Source organism: Mixophyes fleayi, chromosome 1 (assembly GCF_038048845.1).
Source record: "Mixophyes fleayi isolate aMixFle1 chromosome 1, aMixFle1.hap1, whole genome shotgun sequence".
Classification (NCBI taxonomy): Eukaryota; Metazoa; Chordata; class Amphibia; order Anura; family Limnodynastidae; genus Mixophyes; species Mixophyes fleayi.
Window position 1 is genome coordinate 16,682,973 of NC_134402.1, and position 19,828 is coordinate 16,702,800.

Genomic DNA, 19,828 nt, shown 5'->3' on the forward strand with positions numbered 1-19,828 from the left:
AAAATGTTGACTTACATCCAACTCATTGTTAACTTAATACCTTCAAGATTCAAACATGGGCAACGTCGGGTACTTCAGCTAGTAAAAATATACGATTTAAAAAAAAAAATGTTGGGAGGTATACGATAGTCTATTTTGTTTCTTGACATCCCACTCACATTTGAACACAAAAAGGGTGGAAATTCAGGACTGTCCTGCCTGATGGTCTACCAGGTAGAGGAGGGGGTTTGTGTCGGCCGACTTTTCCAATAATTAGATGAAAGCACTTTCCCAGAGCATTGACTTCTGTGCCCCTTGTTAAACTGAAGAAATAAATATTATCACTTGGTATTACTTGGTGTTAAGAATTTTCACATCTGGAACAGATTGTTAATTAGAAATGTTCGGGTGACATCTCATGGTTTGACACTGGGAAGGAAAGGCCGAGTAAGAATAATTGACAGACAGACAAAGCTTAACGTTCATGACAATGTATCCATCAATTCATTTTACATCTTGTCGGTGGCACTGCCAAGTTCCACTATGATGCACAAGAGGTGAAACTGGATTCACTTCACCGGAGCCTGTGATTAGCTGACACTTTAGCCATTTAACTCTTTGCTGTAAAACTGCACTCAATGATTTTGAGTTTTTTTTGTATTAAAAAAAAACTTTGATAAACAAATAATTTAAAATAGGTCATCCTAGGTCTGTACTGGACCTTTAAGAGTTGTCTTGGGGCATATCTGAGAATGTGTCTCATTTTGAAACAATATAAAACATTTTAATTTGACAGTTTGTACATTTCAATCTTTCCAGACCTGGAGACATTGTACCTGGAGCAAGACGTTATAAATGAACATAAATGATTTTCATTACATTTTACACACTTCATCTTCGTCATCCTAGGCATTAATGTAGAAACCAGTTTAACATACATTGTCAAAAGAACATTAATTAAAAACTTAATATCCGGGGAAGTTTGGCATCTCAGAAAGTACATGACAGTAAAGAAATAAGCAGCGGTATGCAATGATGAGAACAAATATACAAAATGACTGGTACATATTCATTACGCTCTGTTGCCCATGATAAATGCTGCGAGGAGAGGAAATAACCGGCAGTAACCATGAACTCCGCGTTAGAATGTTTGCACTCTCAAATCCCTCTCTCTTGACTCCTTTGATCCAGTAACAAACCATCATTCATTCTCTTCCACCGAGATCTGTGACCCACAGGCAGGATTAGATACGCCACTCACTGAAGTTTCCTGTATATATATATATATATCCACGTACTTGGTAATTAAAACGGAAACGGAAAACGTATAACATTTCAGATGCACAGAAATTCTCTTGAAATACAATTTTTTTTAACCATAATTTAAATTCTTTACCGCTTTTCAAATATTGTTCTAATTTATATGTGGAATAACTGGCTACAGATTTAGGAAAGCAGAAGTAGAGGGTACGCGGCTCATAAGACTTATTGTTCGAGTTCTTGGCTAAGAGCTTTAAATTTATTCTATGCTCCGGTTGCCAGGGTCGGCATGATTTAGGAATATTTAATGTGGGTGGATAAACGTTGTTTCCAGCAATAGTCCTTTTAAAACAGTTGTTATTTACTTTAAAAACTGCTGCAAAATACTGTTGCTTCCCAAAACCAAAACAATAGGGATGCAATCCTTAGTTATGGAATTGGGGACTGAGACTTGTATATGACTGATTGATCAGGAAGTTGGAGGGTGAGACTGTGCTCTGAACGTCGGTGAACACTGGGTTTCTGAACCCCGTTGCTGGATGAGGCTGTAGCAGACCTGTGCTTTACATTCACTGAACTTCCTGCATTCAGCAATGACTTCTTAAGTTGCAGTATAGACAGTATGGGATGTATTTATTAATACAGTGCAGTGTCAGTCAATAGGAATGGCTGCAAATGGCAGTGAATGATAGTGAAACGCCAGTGGAAATCACCATGCCTGGGCTGCTCTGGGAGCCGCGCCAAAATACCCCTTTTGAAGTCAGAATTTAGAAGTGGCGGTATGGAATATGTAAATGAATGGAACGTGATAGTGTTACAATGAAGGCAGTAGGAGAAGTGGTGGTATAACGTACCCCCGTATATCACCCACTTCCACCACTGTATATATATATATATATATATCATACTTGCCTACTCTCCCGGAATTTCCGGGAGGCTCCCGAATTTTGGGAAGAGTAGGCAACCCTCCCAGATCCTAAAAAATACTGAAATTCACTGAATTGAATATCGTTGGTGGGGCTTGATTGCGTCATTAAGCCCCACCCCCGCTATTCAATGGCGTGAATTTATGCATTTTATGGAGGGGGCGTGGTTATGGTGATGCAAAGATGTCACCACACCCCCTCCTACGCCTATCACGTGACGTGTCCTCTCAAAGGACAGAGTCACAAAGTTGCCAACTATGATATATATATATATATATATATATATATATATATATAAAGCAGTAGGGGGAGTAGCGGTATGACATACCACCACATGCCAGCCCACATCGACTACTAATGTAGGTGCAACAAATCTCCCCAGATACACATATATTTGCCACTCTCAAACCCTGGGTTCTTCGTATGTAGTGAAATCTCCGGCTTTTCTCCTATAGACACTATAGTTTGTAAAGCCACCAGCTGACATGATGTTTGGCCCAAATCCATGAGTAGCCCCATAGAACATTTGAATAAGAATAGCAAATTTATTTTCCTTTTACATCTGTAAATTCCTTAAAATCTATACAATATATCACTAGTTTTCAGGATATGCAATACACGTCCTGCATATAGTACACACGTCACTAAGGCATATGTCATATTATGACATGTCAAGGTTTACAATGATGTCTTGGAGATGAATGTAAACTATAAAGTCTTTGTATTACTAAATGTTTCTTTAGAAACATTCATTGATCGAGTATCAACACTAAAGATGAGCAAAGTTGGCGCAAATTTTGCGCAAGTCTAGTTTTGTGGAGGTGCAAGGCAAAGACGTAAATATAAATTTTAGCTCCTTTGGCAAGAAGGAAAATTGACTGCCCCTAGCCCTAAATTATAACCCAATTATCCTAAAATATTCATGCTGCCTTTCTAGCACAGCCCTAGTTACAGCACTGGTGCAAAGCTCCGACAAGCCAGTCTTACAGTTCTCCTTTTCCTTTGCTATTCTGCACCGTGGGCCTGATTCATTAAGGATCTTAACTTGAGAAACTTCTTATTTCAGTCTCCTGGACAAAACCATGTTACAATGCAAGGGGTGCAAATTGGTTTTCTGTTTTGCACATAAGTTAAATACTGACTGTTTTATCATGTAGCACACAAATACTTGATAGCTTATTTGTACACTGAAATTTAAAGGTGATATTTGTGTGCTACATGAAAAAACAGTCAGTATTTAACTTATGTGCAAAACAGAATACTAATTTGCACCCCTTGCATTGTAACATGGTTTTGTCCAGGAGACTGAAATAAGAAGTTTCTCAAGTTAAGATCCTTAATGAATCAGGCCCTGTATCTGTAAATTTGCATCTTGTGAAATTTTAAGGCTATAAATTGAGATAGGACGATGGCAGCAAATTCACTACGGGAACACTTAAAGCCAACTTACCACCATTGAAAAATGCAAAATTTAGCTTCCAAATACAGAATGAGGCAATTATTTAGTGAAACAAATGTATGACGTTCTCTCATTTTGAATGAATACACTTGCTGAGGTACGAAAACAATATAGAAAACCCCCCACGTTGCTTAATTTCCTGACACATTATGCGTAGGTTTTGCCGGTACCATTTATTCGAATAATAGACTTGAATCATTAAAGAGTTCCCTATAATTACATCTCAGAACTCTCATTCCCTAGAAAACAATAGCTATTAACAATAAACCATTTGGTCCCTATCCATCCTTTCAGAATTGCAATTAAAATGCATGCAGATATTCCACGTTCACACATGGTGCTCAAACGTCCACTGGCAGTGATGGCTCCAGTAATTAGAACCAGTTTTTGCTGTGCTGTATTTTATATTCTTGAATGTGTCAACGAACCACTTGATTATAATTAAAAATAATGTGTGATCATTTCAAGTCCTTAATGTACCAATCCCATTGGGAACATTGTTGAACTAACAACCCGTCCCCCCCCACCTCCTACCCCCAAAAATATATGAAATTTGATATTTTGGAATGCACAGCATATCCACTAAGTATATCTCCTAAAAAAAAGTTAAATAGTATATCGGTTTAGGAGATATTTTTAAAGTTTTTTCAGGGTGACGGGCCAGCCCTACTTGGTCCAAAATGTTATTGCTACAATTGTGGAAAGACATTGTTGGCCTTGTTTGTACCCCCTTCCCTTTTTGGTATTCTGAGTAATAATATTTTGGACATTCCATTTTTTAATTCACAGAAAGAGAGTGATTCAGAACCCAATAGTTCAGTCAAAAGATATCCATTCTCTGGTAGCATTGAACCATTTGAACAAACCATTTAGCAAGCTATTTGCTTATCTCTGTTTAAGCAGCATAGAGAATAAGAGAAGTAGTACTGTGCTGTTGTCCCCACATACAGAGCACCAAAGTACTATGCACTTCCCTGTGTATAAGGCGAGATGGCATTTGATTTGCAGGGTTGTTTCCGTCCATTTGGGGCATCCACCAGTCACCAATATATTGAAAACTGTGATTGAAAGGTACTGGGATGGAAGAAGAAACTCTTCTTCTCATGTAGCAAATCTCCACTCTCCTAACTCAGGTGCTGCAGGAGGAAGCACAGGTGATTTGTGTCACACTGCTCTTCCTCCTGCACTTGAGTCAGGAGCTCAGTGACTGGCAGAGAAGGAACAGAAGTAGGCAGAAGACAATGTGATAACCTTGTGCTTTTCTCTCCCAAAAATTGTGCCGACTAAGACGAGTTTCTCATTTCAGGAGGAGGAATGGTCCTGCCTATAGATCAGTAAAAGTACTTTCCTGGTCTTGCTGACAAGGCAGGTGGGCACTAAAAGGTTCATTCTCCTGCCACATAGACAGTCGGGAAATTGAAAGGCACTGTATAAATTCATCTTTGCCCCATCTAATTTGTTTTGCCCAATAAGGAAGCTTCAGAGTGAGTGAGCATGTGGTGGTAACACATCAGGGAGCGCTGTGCTGCTTATTCTTTGGAATACCTGGAGACTAACATCCTTCACTGATTTTGGGAAGTATGAGTTCATCTCTACAAGACTGTAGTCCAGGTCTAAAACTAGGGGCAAGACTTACTATTAAGAGAGGGCATGAAGGATAATGTCAGTTTCTGATCTACTGTATCTAATTGCAGAACTTCTTCAAGATATAGGGAGGAAATAAGATCAACAAAAAAAAATGTTTTTTCTGTGTTAATTACACTAATTGTGAGAAAACTATTCTGCCCAGATCGCTAAACTAGCATGTCAGGCTCATTCTCCTCAGATCAGCTCTCTTAGGGGTCTATTTATGACCCTTTGTTTTTTTCACTTGATACTTTTCAATCCTTATCTCCTTGATAAGGATTGAAAAGTAACGGCTATGTATTAAAAAACTTCTCAGAGACAGCAGTGCCGATAACCTGCTGTCCCTGAGAAGTGACTCACCTGATCATCGCAGTCTTTTCTCAAGTTTAAAGGCTGCGGTGATCTTCTCTTTTTTTTTCCTTTTTTGTTAGTGCGCATGTACCGACTGAAAAGTTGGTGCATGCGCAGTAACATCCTGGCCGGCAAACTGCAGGATGATTGACAGGGAGGGATCACATGATCCCTCTACACATGCGCTGTCCAGCTCTGCTCTTCAGAACAGAGCTGGACAGCGAGAAAGTTTTCAAATATGTTAATGTACGCCAGCTTCAGATGGCGCCAGCTTCAGATGGAGTACATTAACATGTAGAAAAAGAGAAAAGTTTCTCTAAATAGACTGTCATACATAGCGGTTCTGAGCACTTCCCATACACTGTTATGGGGAGTGCTCAGAAAAACTATAGCAAATGCAAAGCAGCAGATATCTGAGATATCTGCTGCGATGCTTCAATAATACATAGCAATTTCACGGTAAACACCCGAAAACTGTTGTTTTCGGGTGTTTAACACAGGAAAAATCCTTAGCTTCCAAAGTAGATGAAAAACACCTTTGTTTAGTCTTTGGAAATAGCAGTTTCCAAAGTCACCCAGTTACTGGTCTTTGCAAAAGACAGTGTGCCTTCAACTTCAATCTCTTAGGCATCTTGCTTGAGGAACTCTGTAGAGTAGCAGTCTGGTCATTTATAAACAGCCGAAATTGGATTTTCTTTCTAAAAATGTTGAGTTCGATGTTACAGTTTTGTGTGTATTGCTAAATAAATAAGTTGTATCCCTCTCTACTGTTCTTACTGCTAGCTTACCTCCCTTCAGTGTCCCATTGTTATTTTGGAAAGTACTGGAAAATGGAAAAATGTTTTTGGGCTCACCATAATTTTTGTTTTCCTACAATATAGACCGTGCAGTGGGAACAATCCTGCTCCACTTCCCAGCTTGTATAATCAAAATAACTAGGTAGGGGTAGAGGGAATGTATATGTTTTTCAATTTCCTGTCTACCCTGATGGTTGGGAGGATTAACCCTTCAATGTCCCCCTGCCATGTCTATGGTCTAGGAAAAGAATATTAGAGTAAGTCTGAAACACATTTACAGTGATAGTACTGTTATCTCTACATACAGAAAAGGAGCAGATGGGAAGACTCACAAGCCCGCACAACAAAATAGAAGGCATTGTGTAGACCAGCCTAAAGCCAGTGTCATTAAAGAACTCCAAGCACTTTGTAGCGGAGAGAAATGCAGTGTTTCCCTGCCCAGAATAATCTATAGAGCTTCCTGGTAACTGTCACACATGGTGCTTTTATTAAGCTGCAAAACTGTTTTATAGCTCGTACCACTCTACCATCAGACAGGCTGTGGCTCGACTGCAGCGGCGGACCCTGTAATTCCAGCATATGCGGAGAGCTACAGGCTGCCCACCTCTGGTACAGTTGGACATTAGTAAACTTCTGGAGACGAGACTCAATACCGTTGGATGTTACCTGAATGTTTACTGAGTTGGTAATAAGGTTTTAATAATACAAGGTTTTACAGAATAGAATTCTGAGCAACTGTGGTAGCGAAATTCAGAAATAGATAATTCACAGACATTTGTTGAACGTTTGTGAATGTCTCCATCATTTAAATATTTTTAAGACAATTTTTTTCCCTGTAACAATGTGAACTTGGCTGGTACATGCAGATGCAAGGGTAATTTAATTTTTCGGGGGTGTCAACTGATACGGTCATCGTTTCCTTTTGACCAAGGGGAGCATCATTTGTAAGGAACACACACCACGCATATTAAAAGCATTTCATTGTCCCTGCTCTACAGGCACGCACTCTGGGCTGCTGGTTCAATGATCTTTGACCCCAATTTGCTATGCAGAGAACAAACGTACAAATTGATTATTGGTTTCCTACAGCAAGAGGAGCATATGACAAAGAATTGATTGTCAATGTCACTGAAGAGATTCAATGTTCTATCTGACATCCAACCGGCTGCTCTACGTTAACTGTAACATCCCCAGATATTAATTCTGGATAAATAGTCTAGTGTTCCGTACAGACAGGCAATAATGCCTAGATGGATTCTGTGGGGCTTTCTTTATTTGCTCATTAGAATTCTAAACTAAAATATTTACAATCGCTTTATATGGTTTTTATCCAAAGACACATGGGGCTAGATTTACTAAGCTGCGGGTTTGAAAAAGTGGAGTTGTTGCCTATAGCAACCAATCAGATTCTAGCTGTCATTTTGTAGAAGGTACTAAATAAATGAAAGCTAGAATCTGATTGGTTGCTATAGGTAACATCCCCACTTTTTCAAACCCGCAGCTTAGTAAATCTAGCCCATGGTGTGCAAGAAAATGGCTGCCTCCACTTTCTGTAGGCGACAGCTACACTTTTTTTATTAACAGTTATTTATATAGCTACATTTTACAAGGATTAAATACAATGTCATTCATATCAGTCCGTGAATTTCGCTATTTCATAACAGGGGGCGGGGCCATTAGGACGCAATGGCGTCACCACACCCCCTCATACATTAGTCCAGCAGTTCCCAAAGTGTGCGCCGCGGCTCCCAGGGGTGCCGCTGCGCTGTCACAGGGGTGCCGTGGCGAGGAAGAGAAAACAAAAACGAAACAAAAAAAAATTACCAAAGGAGAGAGGAGGATACTGGGTTTTGGGCGCCGCCGGATTGGTAAGTTTTTTTTTCTCTCTTCCTGGCCCCTGAAATGCAGATGGGGCAGAGTGAGGGGATGCAGGGGCACAGAGTGAGTGGATGCAGAGGGGGCAGAGAGAGAGGATGCAGAGGCACAGAGTGAGTGGATGCAGAGGGGGCAGTGAGAGAGGATGCAGAGGGGGCAGAGTGAGAGGATGCAGAGGCACAGAGTGAGTGGCTGCATAGGGGGAAGAGTGAGAGGATGCAGAGGGGGCAGAGTGAGAGGATGCAGGGGGGGCAGAGTGAGAGGATGAAGGGGGCACAGTGTGTGGATGAAGGGGCACAGAGTGTGTGAATTAAGGGGGCACACAGTGTGGATGAAGGGGGCACAGTGTGAGTTAACTGTAAAGTATTCTTTGACAGAAATATAATTTAAAAAAATATATAAAAATATTCTTTTCCCTTGGATTTATGTGTATTATTTTTGCATACAACTAAATAGGTATTTCCGTCCTGACGTAAATACTTATTAAGTTTTTTGATCCAACTACTTATAAAATGGTACTGCTCTGTAATTATTTTGGAGGGGTGCCTTGAAAAAATGTTGGGGCAAAATGACGCGATTCATCGCGAATCGCGTCATTTAGTGGTGCCAGTAACGGGATGCGGGAGATTTGCCAGCTTTCCCGAGAGTCCGTGAGACTGACTCAAATTTTGGGAGTCTCCCGGACATTCCGTATGTCATTCAGGTATGGGTGTAGTGTGCCAAGGTGTCCCTGTTGGCAACTATGATCACTGAGGCACGAGGCACCAAAGGTTATTTTTATCCTACAATGCCTCACGTCACAGCGATGTCACCAGTCTCTTATGAATTGTGGACATTGGTTCATCCCATAAAATGGCTGCCTCGCTAGTGTGTAAGGGACATATCTGCTTTAATACACACCGATCAGGAGTTAGATATAAAGATATGTTTGGCCTGCGGACCAACATTTAAATTTTCTTTTCTTTTCCCTGGTGGTGTATTACATCCACGGTGAAACACAGCTTAAGCAGAGATGCATCCATCAAATGGCTGATAAAGAGTTAAATAGCATATGTTGCAGTGCAGGTCAGAAAACGGACATACAATTCCCGTGGGATACATAGAGACGAGTAAATTATTTGTGAGCGAGCCCTAAACTGGAGAGCAGCAAAAAAATGCAAGTTTGGCAAAAAAAAAAAAAAGGTGTTGAATTTATTGCACGATTAAGATGAATTGCAGGCAATAGACTAGAAAATTGATTCTAATATTGTTAGCCTGCGAAATAAAGACAGTCATTTTGTAAGTAAAAAAGGTTTGTGTTAAGGTTGAAAAATCAAAATATCATTGATCTACAAAGAGCTTCCCAGTAATATATATTTTTTTTTCCCATGTATTTTTCTTGGATTGCTAATTAATAAAGTTGGAACGGAGGTGATAGACATTTTAACAATTAAATCATTAGCATTCCGGGGAATATGAATCAATGCTCTTCCTTGTGTCTGCAAATAATGCGACGACCTATGTAGAATTGTTCTACCTAGGGCCGGACACAACTCAAGAGTAAGGTAGTCATAGTGGCATATTTAATAATAAAAATTTAAATCTGCAGTAACCAACCTGTGGTATATGGTGATAAGTATAAATTGCACACAAGATGTTCCGGTGTCACCATGGTGTTTGGTCAGGATTCTGATACCCGGCTCCATCTTTTTCTGACCAGTATGATATTCTCTCTCAAGCAACAAACACAACCTCGATTATACAGATATGTCATCAATGTTCCTTATCTGATTGGGTGGATGCCAGTAATGTCAGCCCTCTTCTGCATCAGATCTAAAGATCTATATGAATAAACCTTTTTAAATGTTTTGTTGCTTTACGGTGTTTTAAGTTTGGTATAGTTTTAGACTTGTTTTGCATAAGAAATTGGTCATGGTGTGTCTATGAAAGGAACGGACCTTTTCTTTATAACAGCTCTTAAGAAACCCTGTTTCACCCCATCCAGATCCTGTTTTTATTTTTTATTTTTGAGATGGACAGTTCTATTTATACTGCTGGTAAAAATGGGAATGGCCGAAAGGTCTGGAGGTGAGAATTGGTGGGCCACCTGGGAACATGGCAGGGGAATCACGAGCAAGGACAGGGCAGATCGTGGCACAGTAAGGACTGTGAACATGTTCTAATTTGGAATGTTGGCGTTTATGAGGTATAGGTTTCCTAAATTATACTTTAAGACAATACAGACTAACAGTGGACCATCTCAACTCTTCTGTCTACACATGGGTAAACCAAAGTGTCCAAAAAAATGTTCTCAATATAATCTAAATCGTCATGAAATAACATAGGATCCAAAGTATAGCCAAATAAATAAATGTTAATGATAGCCACTGGCGTCAGTCCGGAAACGAATACATGTAAGCTGTAGTCTTGTGATAAAAAACCTCAATTAGGCATGAAACAAATGACGGGTCAGGAGTACCTAATTTGGGCAGAACGTGCAAGATTTATACAGATGGGAACATGTTCCTACACAAAGACCTGAGCAAATCCCAGAGTAATAGACCCTCTTCATCAAGTATGACAAGTAGACTGGCTAATTTATATATCCTTTTAAGGATTCAAAGAGCGAACCAAACCCATCGCAAGACATGATGACCGCTGAGAATATTCATAGTGGCTGGCAGCTTCCTTTAACAAGTTTTGTGCTACAGTAATGAAGAACCATTCCCACGTCATCCCAATGTTTAAAAATCAGTAGCAGAATCTGATAATAATCCCTCGACATCTGCAACAAAGAAAATATAATGAAAATAGAGAATGAGAGGTTTGAGGGAGAATGAGACCCATCAAACTACAGTCATTTAACCCAGTGTCACAAATAGAACATTCAAAACCTTAGTTCTAGAGGAACACTATATCTAATTAGACAATGTCATCACTCGATCCCTTCATCGTCACCAACATTTATTTATATAGCGCCAACAGATTCTGTATCGCTTTACAATTGGGAACAAACAGTAATGAAACAATACTGGGTAATACATACATACAGAGAGGTAAGAGGGCCCTGCTCACAAGCTTACAATCTATGGGACAATGGTTTGATACACAAGGGTAAGTGCTGCATCATATTGAATATTTGTCCAGCTAGAATGAAAAGGTTGCAAAGTATTTAGTGGGCTGTATGCTCAGTCACACAGCAATGTTGGTCAGAGGGTTGTTGTCTCGTGTTAGCTGTGCAGAGGGTGGTAATAGGATAACCTAGGGAGATTAAGAGGGTGGTATAGGAATATTATAAGCTTGTCTGAAGAGGTAGGTTTTCAGAGAACACTTGAAGGTTTGAAGACTAGAGGAAAGTCTTACTGTGCGAGGGAGAGAATTCCACAAAGTCGTTGCTGCCCGAAAAAAAGTCCTGACCCCTGCTGTCATTTACAGTCTATAAGACTAGCCTTGGTATAAGGAACCATTATGCCCAATGCTTGTTCCTTCAACCTTTTCAGACAGTATTATTATTATTATCGTTTATTATTATGCGCCACAAATGGTCCACAGCGCTGTACATTAAATTTACAGTAGTACACAATACACAGACGGAAGCCATCCATAACACAATGCATAATGCATTATAAAACCAAACCTAATTATACAAAGACCAGACATCTACTAATTAACAGATCACACACAGATATTTTGGTAATGCAGATCAAGTTATTTACGGGACAGTGAGGGAGGGTGATGGTAATGTCATCATCATTATCATCATCATCATCATCATTATTTATTTATATAGCGCCACTGATTCCGCAGCGCTGTACAGAGAACTCACTCACATCAGTCCCTGCCCCATTGGGGCTTACAGTCTAAATTCCCTAACACACATACACAGACAGAGTGAGACTAGGGTCAATTTTTTTATAGCAGCCAATTAACCTAATAGTATGTTTTTGGAGTGTGGGAGGAAACCGGAGCACCCGGAGGAAACCCACGCAAACACGGGGAGAACATACAAACTCCACACAGATAAGGCCATGGTTGGGAATGGAACTCATGACCCCAGCGCTGTGAGGCAGAAGTGCTAACCACTAGGCCACTGTGCTGCTCCCAACTTAATGTCCAACTTAAAGTAGACCTTGAAGAAGACAGAGCTAGGGAAGCAGCCTGGAGGTACAGAGGGTGATGGAATAGTAGAAGGAGAACACGAGGAAAGAGGGTGAGGGGTGAGAGATCACATCCTAAAGGGAAGGGGGAAACTCAAATTATGAGGCACTGGGTGAGGGAGCGTAGGTGATAGTCAAGACAGAGAATTGGAGAATAGAGGCTAATCTGATAGGGCATAATGGACCTTTTCACAGGTGAGTAGCAGCCCAGATGAAGTATTAAAACCCATGTTGTAGGCTTTGTATGTTGGAATGCACAAAACCTGACTATTAGGCAGGGGAGCCTTGTGAATACCCACAAGATAAATCACATTATTTAAAGGTATGGCCTGGGAAGGTCGATAGCAGCAGTACATACTTGGCCGAACAGGCAGTCACATGACATGAGCGAAGGTAAGAGTCACATAATCAGTTCTCCAATCCGTCTCCCAGCTAAATATATTAAATAATGTGATCCAGCCAGGGTGTATCCATTCTCTCTAAATCCAGGTAAACTGGGTCTAATAGTAGCTGCCTTGTCAGTAATTATTAGGCCCAATTTTACAATGATTCTATAAGTGCTGACAATAAAGGAGACCTGTTGTAGGCTCCTGTGACCACAGTACTGTCCCTTGTATACTGAAAGCAAAGACACAAATGGTAATGTCGTGCACGAGTTTTCCCATTTGGTAAACATGTAACGTGCAAATCAGGAAGTATAGTAAGTCTGTAGCATATATTGTAATATTTAGCATACATTGCCACTAGCAGGGCTGTCTATTAACTAATCAATGTGAGTGAATAAGTAAGTGGGATGGACCTTTACAGTGATCAATTATGACAGCACTCAGCAGCATGCAGTGAGCAACTTCTGATTAATTTTCTCATTACTCTGCGCCATTCTGACAGGCATAAAATAATAAGACATTAATCCTCTTCTGCAACATATCAAAATATTTTTTTAGGTTCTAGTTTCAATTTTACTGTCCCATCTTTCATGTTTTCGTGTTGTCATCTCCTTATAAAATATTGACAACAATGAGGAATACAGCCCTTCTGAGCACACATTTTATATCCATTTCCAAGACCTCCGCATGCTCTCCGTGTAACACAACTCTCGCAATATCTGTTCCATTTATGAATGTTTTACAAGGTCTGAATTAGGCTTAGCATTAAGTCCAGCACTATATCACTCACACTGACGGCTGCACAGGCCGGTATTGAGGACTGTCATGTAAACGTTCATCTCTCTGTATAATATTCCTGTTTCTTCTGCTGTGGCCACTAATAAAATGACAGAAGATCATACAATATTGATTGCGTTATTTGCTATGCGAACTGACCCTTTCAAGCTTGCCAATGGTCAAAAGCCATTCTCAGCAATGATAGTCACTAATTTCAGTAGGTCAGAGGAAAGGGCAAAGGTCATTTTACGCCCTATTACATTTTTATGTTGGTCCAGATGTTAAGAGTAGGAAGTCAAGTAATAAATCCTGATTGATTGGCCATAAGGAATAGGAGTGTGCAATGGAGGATTCTGGGTAACATCAGTGAACTCTTCTTATACACTCATTAGTGGAATGTACTGCGCTCCTTCAATGAAACTGAAATCCATGAGTCTGCATTTTCTCTAACAACTTTCTTTACAAACAAAAGGGTCAAGAACTCCATCCAATATTCAATGGGTGGAGTTTGCTATATTAAACCAAATATAGAGATTTTATTTATGTGGGGTGCGGCATTTCCCCTGTGACAGTATGAGCCTGAGTCATTAAGGAGAGTAAGGCAAAAAAAAAGGAGTAAATGTTCTCCAGGACAAACCATGTTACAATGCAAGGGGTGCAAATGAGTTTATTATTTTGCACTTAAGTTAAATACTGATTGTTTTTTCATGTAGCACACAATACTTGATAGCTTTATTTTTACACTGAAATTTAAAGTTGATCTAGGACATGTTCTACCCCAACTATAAATCTGTCCTTACATTTTAAATTTACCTCCCCCTCCAATGCAACATGGTTTTGCCCTTGTACTAAGCTACTCCTTCTTTATGCTTTGCTATCCTTAATGACTCAGGCCCTATATGTCCTAATAACCCCAGTATTCCAGCACTGTCCTATATAATGCTATGAGCTGGCACCACTGTTTCCATCCCCCTGTTCTGCTATTTTCCCGTTCTAATGAATAGGAAATTGAAAGGGGAGGGGCATTGACAACACAGTTGTCTAACCGAATCAAGAAAGCTCTCTGTCTGAATCAGGCAAACTGTAGTAGCCTAGAACAGAGCCGCATAGTTATAGGAATTGGAGGACCTGCCACATTTGGGGAACACTGTACAAAATTCTGCAACATAGCTTAACTTAGTGACCGTCAAACAAACATAAATTGTAAGTTAAGTACTTGTCACCTATACACAGAGGAGGCAGCCTCTGAACCAATATTCAGCCAACTTATTCAATAGGAAAATATAAAAAAAAATCACTGAGGTACCCAGTGCCTCATGCCTCAATGACATCCTTATTCCCACTGAATTGCTAGGTTACACTCTCAAGAGTATTGGCTCATCTAAAAAAAAATTGCTGCCCCCAATGTAACCAGGAACCAGGTTAATAAGAATGAATATATTGTTACAGGAACACATGAGACGGATCAGCAGCCCCTTAATATGATTGTCGCTAAATCCGTCCTTACCTTGAATAAACAGAGCACAGTGGCTTGTTTTGCAGGCAATGTATGTAACCAGGGAGAAGTGTAAGTACAGCCGGCTACTTGAGCTCCAAGCACTTATGTCCTGCTAGACACCACTGTTGGATAAGCCATTCTAATTAGTTAGCTAAACAGAGATAAACAGTAAGATATATGCATGGTCTGATTAAAAAATTACCTGCATGGTTAAATTTAGCACAAGCTATGACATAACGTGAAAATAAATGCAAACTTTTGTAGAAAGAAAACAGGAGACTGTTCTGTCCATTATTATTGGATCGTGTTATATTATATTGCAGCTATAAAAGCAAGTAAAATATTCAAATAATATAACCTCCATGTAAAGCTGGGTACACACTACACGGTTTTTGTCCAATAATCGGCTAAATCAGCCAACATACGACCGCTCGTTCAAAAGTCGGGTCAGTGTGTGTAGTGACACAATGGTCGAAAGTCTGCCAAAATGGACGATTGTCGCCTCATTTGGTTGGTCGTACCGTTAAATATTTTTGTTCCAATCTCGTTTCCGTTGTGTAGTGTGTATAAGTTTCCGGCCGATCCACAACAGTGAGTACGAAATTACAGTCATTGCTCACGACAACATGGCTGTAAAAAGTCGCTAAAGGGACGTCCGCTCTTCCCTTTATCGTCCTAAACAAGGCTAGTGTGTATGCAGTCCATGGACCGAGCGATCGGACCATCGATCGCATGTAAAATCGATCGGCATAAAAAGTTGGTGGAAAATTCTGTAGTGTGTACCCAGCTTTAGTGATTTCTTGTAGTTAGCAACGAGCGATTCAATAATTGCACAACTTCACTTTAACAATTAAGTGAAATAGTAACATTCCAGACGAAACTGATTGTGGAACACATTTGGGATAGATTTGCTGAACTTTACTCTCCCTGTGAAATGCATTGCTTCATGCAAGATTGTCCTGATCGGTTTACAATCTACAATTTCCTATTCTAACTCTTCATATCCTTATGGAAAGGTATTGTATTTCCCCCCATCATATCAAACAGTTCTGACTACCCCTTAGATCTAAATGATATGTAATGTTATTCATGCACTTTCAATTGATTTGCACGATTGCTGATTCTGGGTGGGGGAGAGGAGAGAGTTTGGTTGTAGAGGGGAACTTCATTTTAAAACGTTTCTTGCTATAGAATCACTAAGCTCAATAAACACAAAGGAAGATTTTTTTTTTCACAGGAAGCTAGTGTCTCCTACAGGCTGTGTGGGCTCTGTCTTTACAGAGTATAGACAGTAGGAAATAATTGTAATCAGAGGAACCACCATGACTAGGGTACCAAGAATCCATCAGTGCAATGCACTAAGGCACCTATAGGGTTAAATCCAGAATCTGCAGCGGCATTCCTCTCTCCGCTTAATCCCTTGGATACAACCAATTAACTCTTTCCTTTTCCGTACCAAGAAATGTTTAAACCACTTTATCACAAACTTCCCAGATCTTTTAGTTATAGGTTTTAATCAATGCTAATCCTTGTTAACCCCCCAAAAATGTAACCTCACCTGCTTGGTGCTGCAATATCTGCAATTCAATGTTTATTACATATGGAATTAGCTTTATCTTTAATACCATTAGCAAATCCCCAAATTCTACAAGGTGTAAACTTCAACAACAACGACTTAATCTCATCAAATATATCAATGTGCTGCTTATAAATCCTTTAAATATGAGCTTGCTACGGTATGTTAATACCCAATGCTAGTAATCCCTGCTAGGAGTTTGCAAACAATGCACTGGAAACAAATGTTCAATGGGTCTTTTTACCAAGGTTCCACTTTTATTAAAATTCATCAGGAGCTGAGTAGCCATTTGCTCCTGATAGTCATTTTTATGGTAACAGCGGAAGAAAAGAGCTGTTAAATAGATTGTAAATTTTGCAATGTGTTGGTTGACTAATCTCATCCAGTGGAAAAATGATTACACAGCAATGTCAGTGGGAACAGGGAATGGGGGAGTCAGACGGCGGAGGGTCTGGGTGAAAGGGGTACCAGACAAAAAGATGACTGACAAATCAAATGCAGAATATACTGTGATATAAGAACAGGCAAAGATATAGATAAATGATAACACGTTGGGTGAGAAAATAGCCAGTAAAAATGCATGAAGTGGTGGAGATGTGACTGACACATGGGGACTATGAGAGGACTAAGGGGTTCTGGAATAAGAATGAGTAGACTAGCAATAAAGTAGGTTATAAAACATTAAAAGGGAGTGAAGATAGTCACATAAACAAATAATGATGATGAGGATATTGTAAATGTTTAAAGACAACGTTACATCAATTGGGAGAGACACAGACTTGAGATAAAAGAGTGTCTCCAGCTCAATGCTTGGCAGCCAAGTGAGCAAGGGCATGTAGGAACTTGGTGATATCGCTAATCTTATTGTGCATCACAAAAAGACAACAGCTTCCGTTCACACTGTGCCAAGTGTGAAGGTAGAAGACGCTGCAACCAACAGCCTTGATAAATAAAATAGATCCACTTATGGAGGAACAACTTACAGTAATGCAGACAGGAAACTTCAGCAGCTCGTTCATGAATGGATATACATTTTGTATATCTACATGCATGTGTGTGAGTGTGCAAATGCACTCTAGGGAATTTAAAAATGCATGCATCCCATTACAGTGTTATACACTACTTTACTATACTTAGATATACCTGCTAATAGGGTTGCAGTATTTGGATTGCAGAGTCTGAGGTTTCTCAGTACCAGAGCAATGTCTATTGTTATGCATATGTATGAGTTTGTTCTATCTATCTTTCTATCTATCTATCTATCTATCTATCTATCTATCTATCTATCTAATCTATCTATCTATCTCTATGCAAACACATTTCTTCTACCCCTACTAATGTGCAAGGGCACATATTGTATTAGTTAACCCTCATTTTAGTGCCTACATAATGCCAGTCTAGATATTCACACCCCAGCAAAGTGACAGTGAAAATCAAATGTGCACTATTTTCTGTCCTGAAAACAAGTTACATACATACCAGTTACATATAAACATGCCAATACTGCCCCAGGCAGGGGGCATGTCCCTGGACAATCTGTACAATTCTGTCAGTAGGTTTATGCCAGTGTAGAATCAGCCTGTACGAGTTTACAGCACAGCAACAACGTAACACTGATATGTGTGTAAACGAGCAGAATGCCCACGGGCAAAGGTGTCAGATAAATACTTCCAGCTCAGTGCCAGTCTCTACGTGCCGTTCTGTAAATACAGCCTTATAATATATATATGCACAATGCCAGTACGACCAGACATCTCCCAGCAAGGTGCCAAGCTTATGTGTGCACATCCTAATGCAGTGCCAACTCGATGCCAGTCTGTGTACACATGATTAAACATTCCCCTGCGCGTTATGATGCCAACCTGTGTCAACCCCAGCTTGTGTGTACGGTGCACAGCTCTGCACAAGTCCAATCAAACAGAAAACCAATGCAATACTCTCTAATGCCAGTCTTGCCACACATCCTACCACCTTGAGTTTAAAGATTATCATAGAACATAAGACTTACCGCAGATGAGCAGCAGCAGGACGCATCCACACAGCCTGACCGAGCTCATGGTGTCTGGGGCTCAGGGACTGAGAGCTGGGACTGAGAGTTAGAGGTTTTAGCTCTGGGCTCTGCAGGTGTTTAACTCACTCTCTTCCCGGATCAGATCTGCACCTTTTATTACACACATCCCCCTTTAGATCCGAGCCTGGCAATCCGAGAGGATGAAACCTGGGGATGAGAAGTTTAGACGCAACCCCCTTAACGCAAACTTCATCCACAAAGAACGCGCTCTGGGCTTATTCCTGTGAGGGGGACTTTAAAGAGCTCCAAAGCGATCCAGCATGCACAGTATCCTGGCAATAATAGGGTGGTCTTGGTATCCTGGGATTACATAGAGGGAACCCTGATATCCTGGCTCTGGGTTTCTAAAATCCTGAGAGTGGATACTCTGTGCTAGGCTCCTGGTATCATTGGAATGGATAAGGGACCAAGTGATGCACAAAGGGGGAGGTGGATGCTTCTGGTATCCTGGGTATAAGATAGACTCCTTGTTACAAGGTGGATAGAAGGAATCCTGTTATCCTGAGATGAAGCACAGAGGGTCCTTGTAGCATACACAGGGGGGTCCTGCCTGGTATGGAGCAGTGTACATCCATGCACTGACACCACTGTTTCCTGGTGCTGATTCCTGTCTTTCCTTTACTAGTACATCCTGCACTTCTACAATACTGCACACTGCTCAGCGCTGGTCCCCGCTGCCTGTCACAGAGGTTTGGAGTGCTTTAAATGGACAGCAAAAAAACAATAAATCGTCAGGAGCAGCTGCTCTCTCTCTCTCTCCCCAGCACCAGTCCCTCCCTCACTTGTACATTGCCTGATAATGGGGAAATGTGAGGATCAGCACTGTCCATCAATCACATGGAGCGCTCTCAGCATCAAGACTTGCACTGTGCAAGGAGAGGGCTGGGTAGGGGGACACACACACAAGCAAACACCCCCCACACTCACACACACGTGAGCTAACAGCTGTCTGCCGGAGTACTCTGCATTGTAGCACGAGGCTGAAGTTAGCTTCTTATTCACTCACCACCTTCTTATTCAGAAAAGGTTATTTTTAAAGGATTAAATCAATTTGGATCAGTGATTTCACATCAGATTAACACTAAAGGGCATCCCTAACATAAACTGCAAT

The 19,828-nt window shown here is 40.5% G+C and overlaps 1 protein-coding gene across 1 annotated transcript in view; it reads right to left on the minus strand.

The window, feature by feature from the left end:
- Positions 1-19,599, minus strand: part of GFRA4 (GDNF family receptor alpha 4) — a 320,254-nt gene extending 300,655 nt beyond the window's left edge. The window contains exon 1 of the mRNA XM_075189927.1: positions 18,655-19,599. Within this exon, the coding sequence (XP_075046028.1) occupies positions 18,655-18,703 (49 nt within the window). The 5' untranslated portion in view covers positions 18,704-19,599. The remainder of the gene's footprint in view (positions 1-18,654) is intronic.
- Positions 19,600-19,828: the final 229 nt, after the last annotated feature.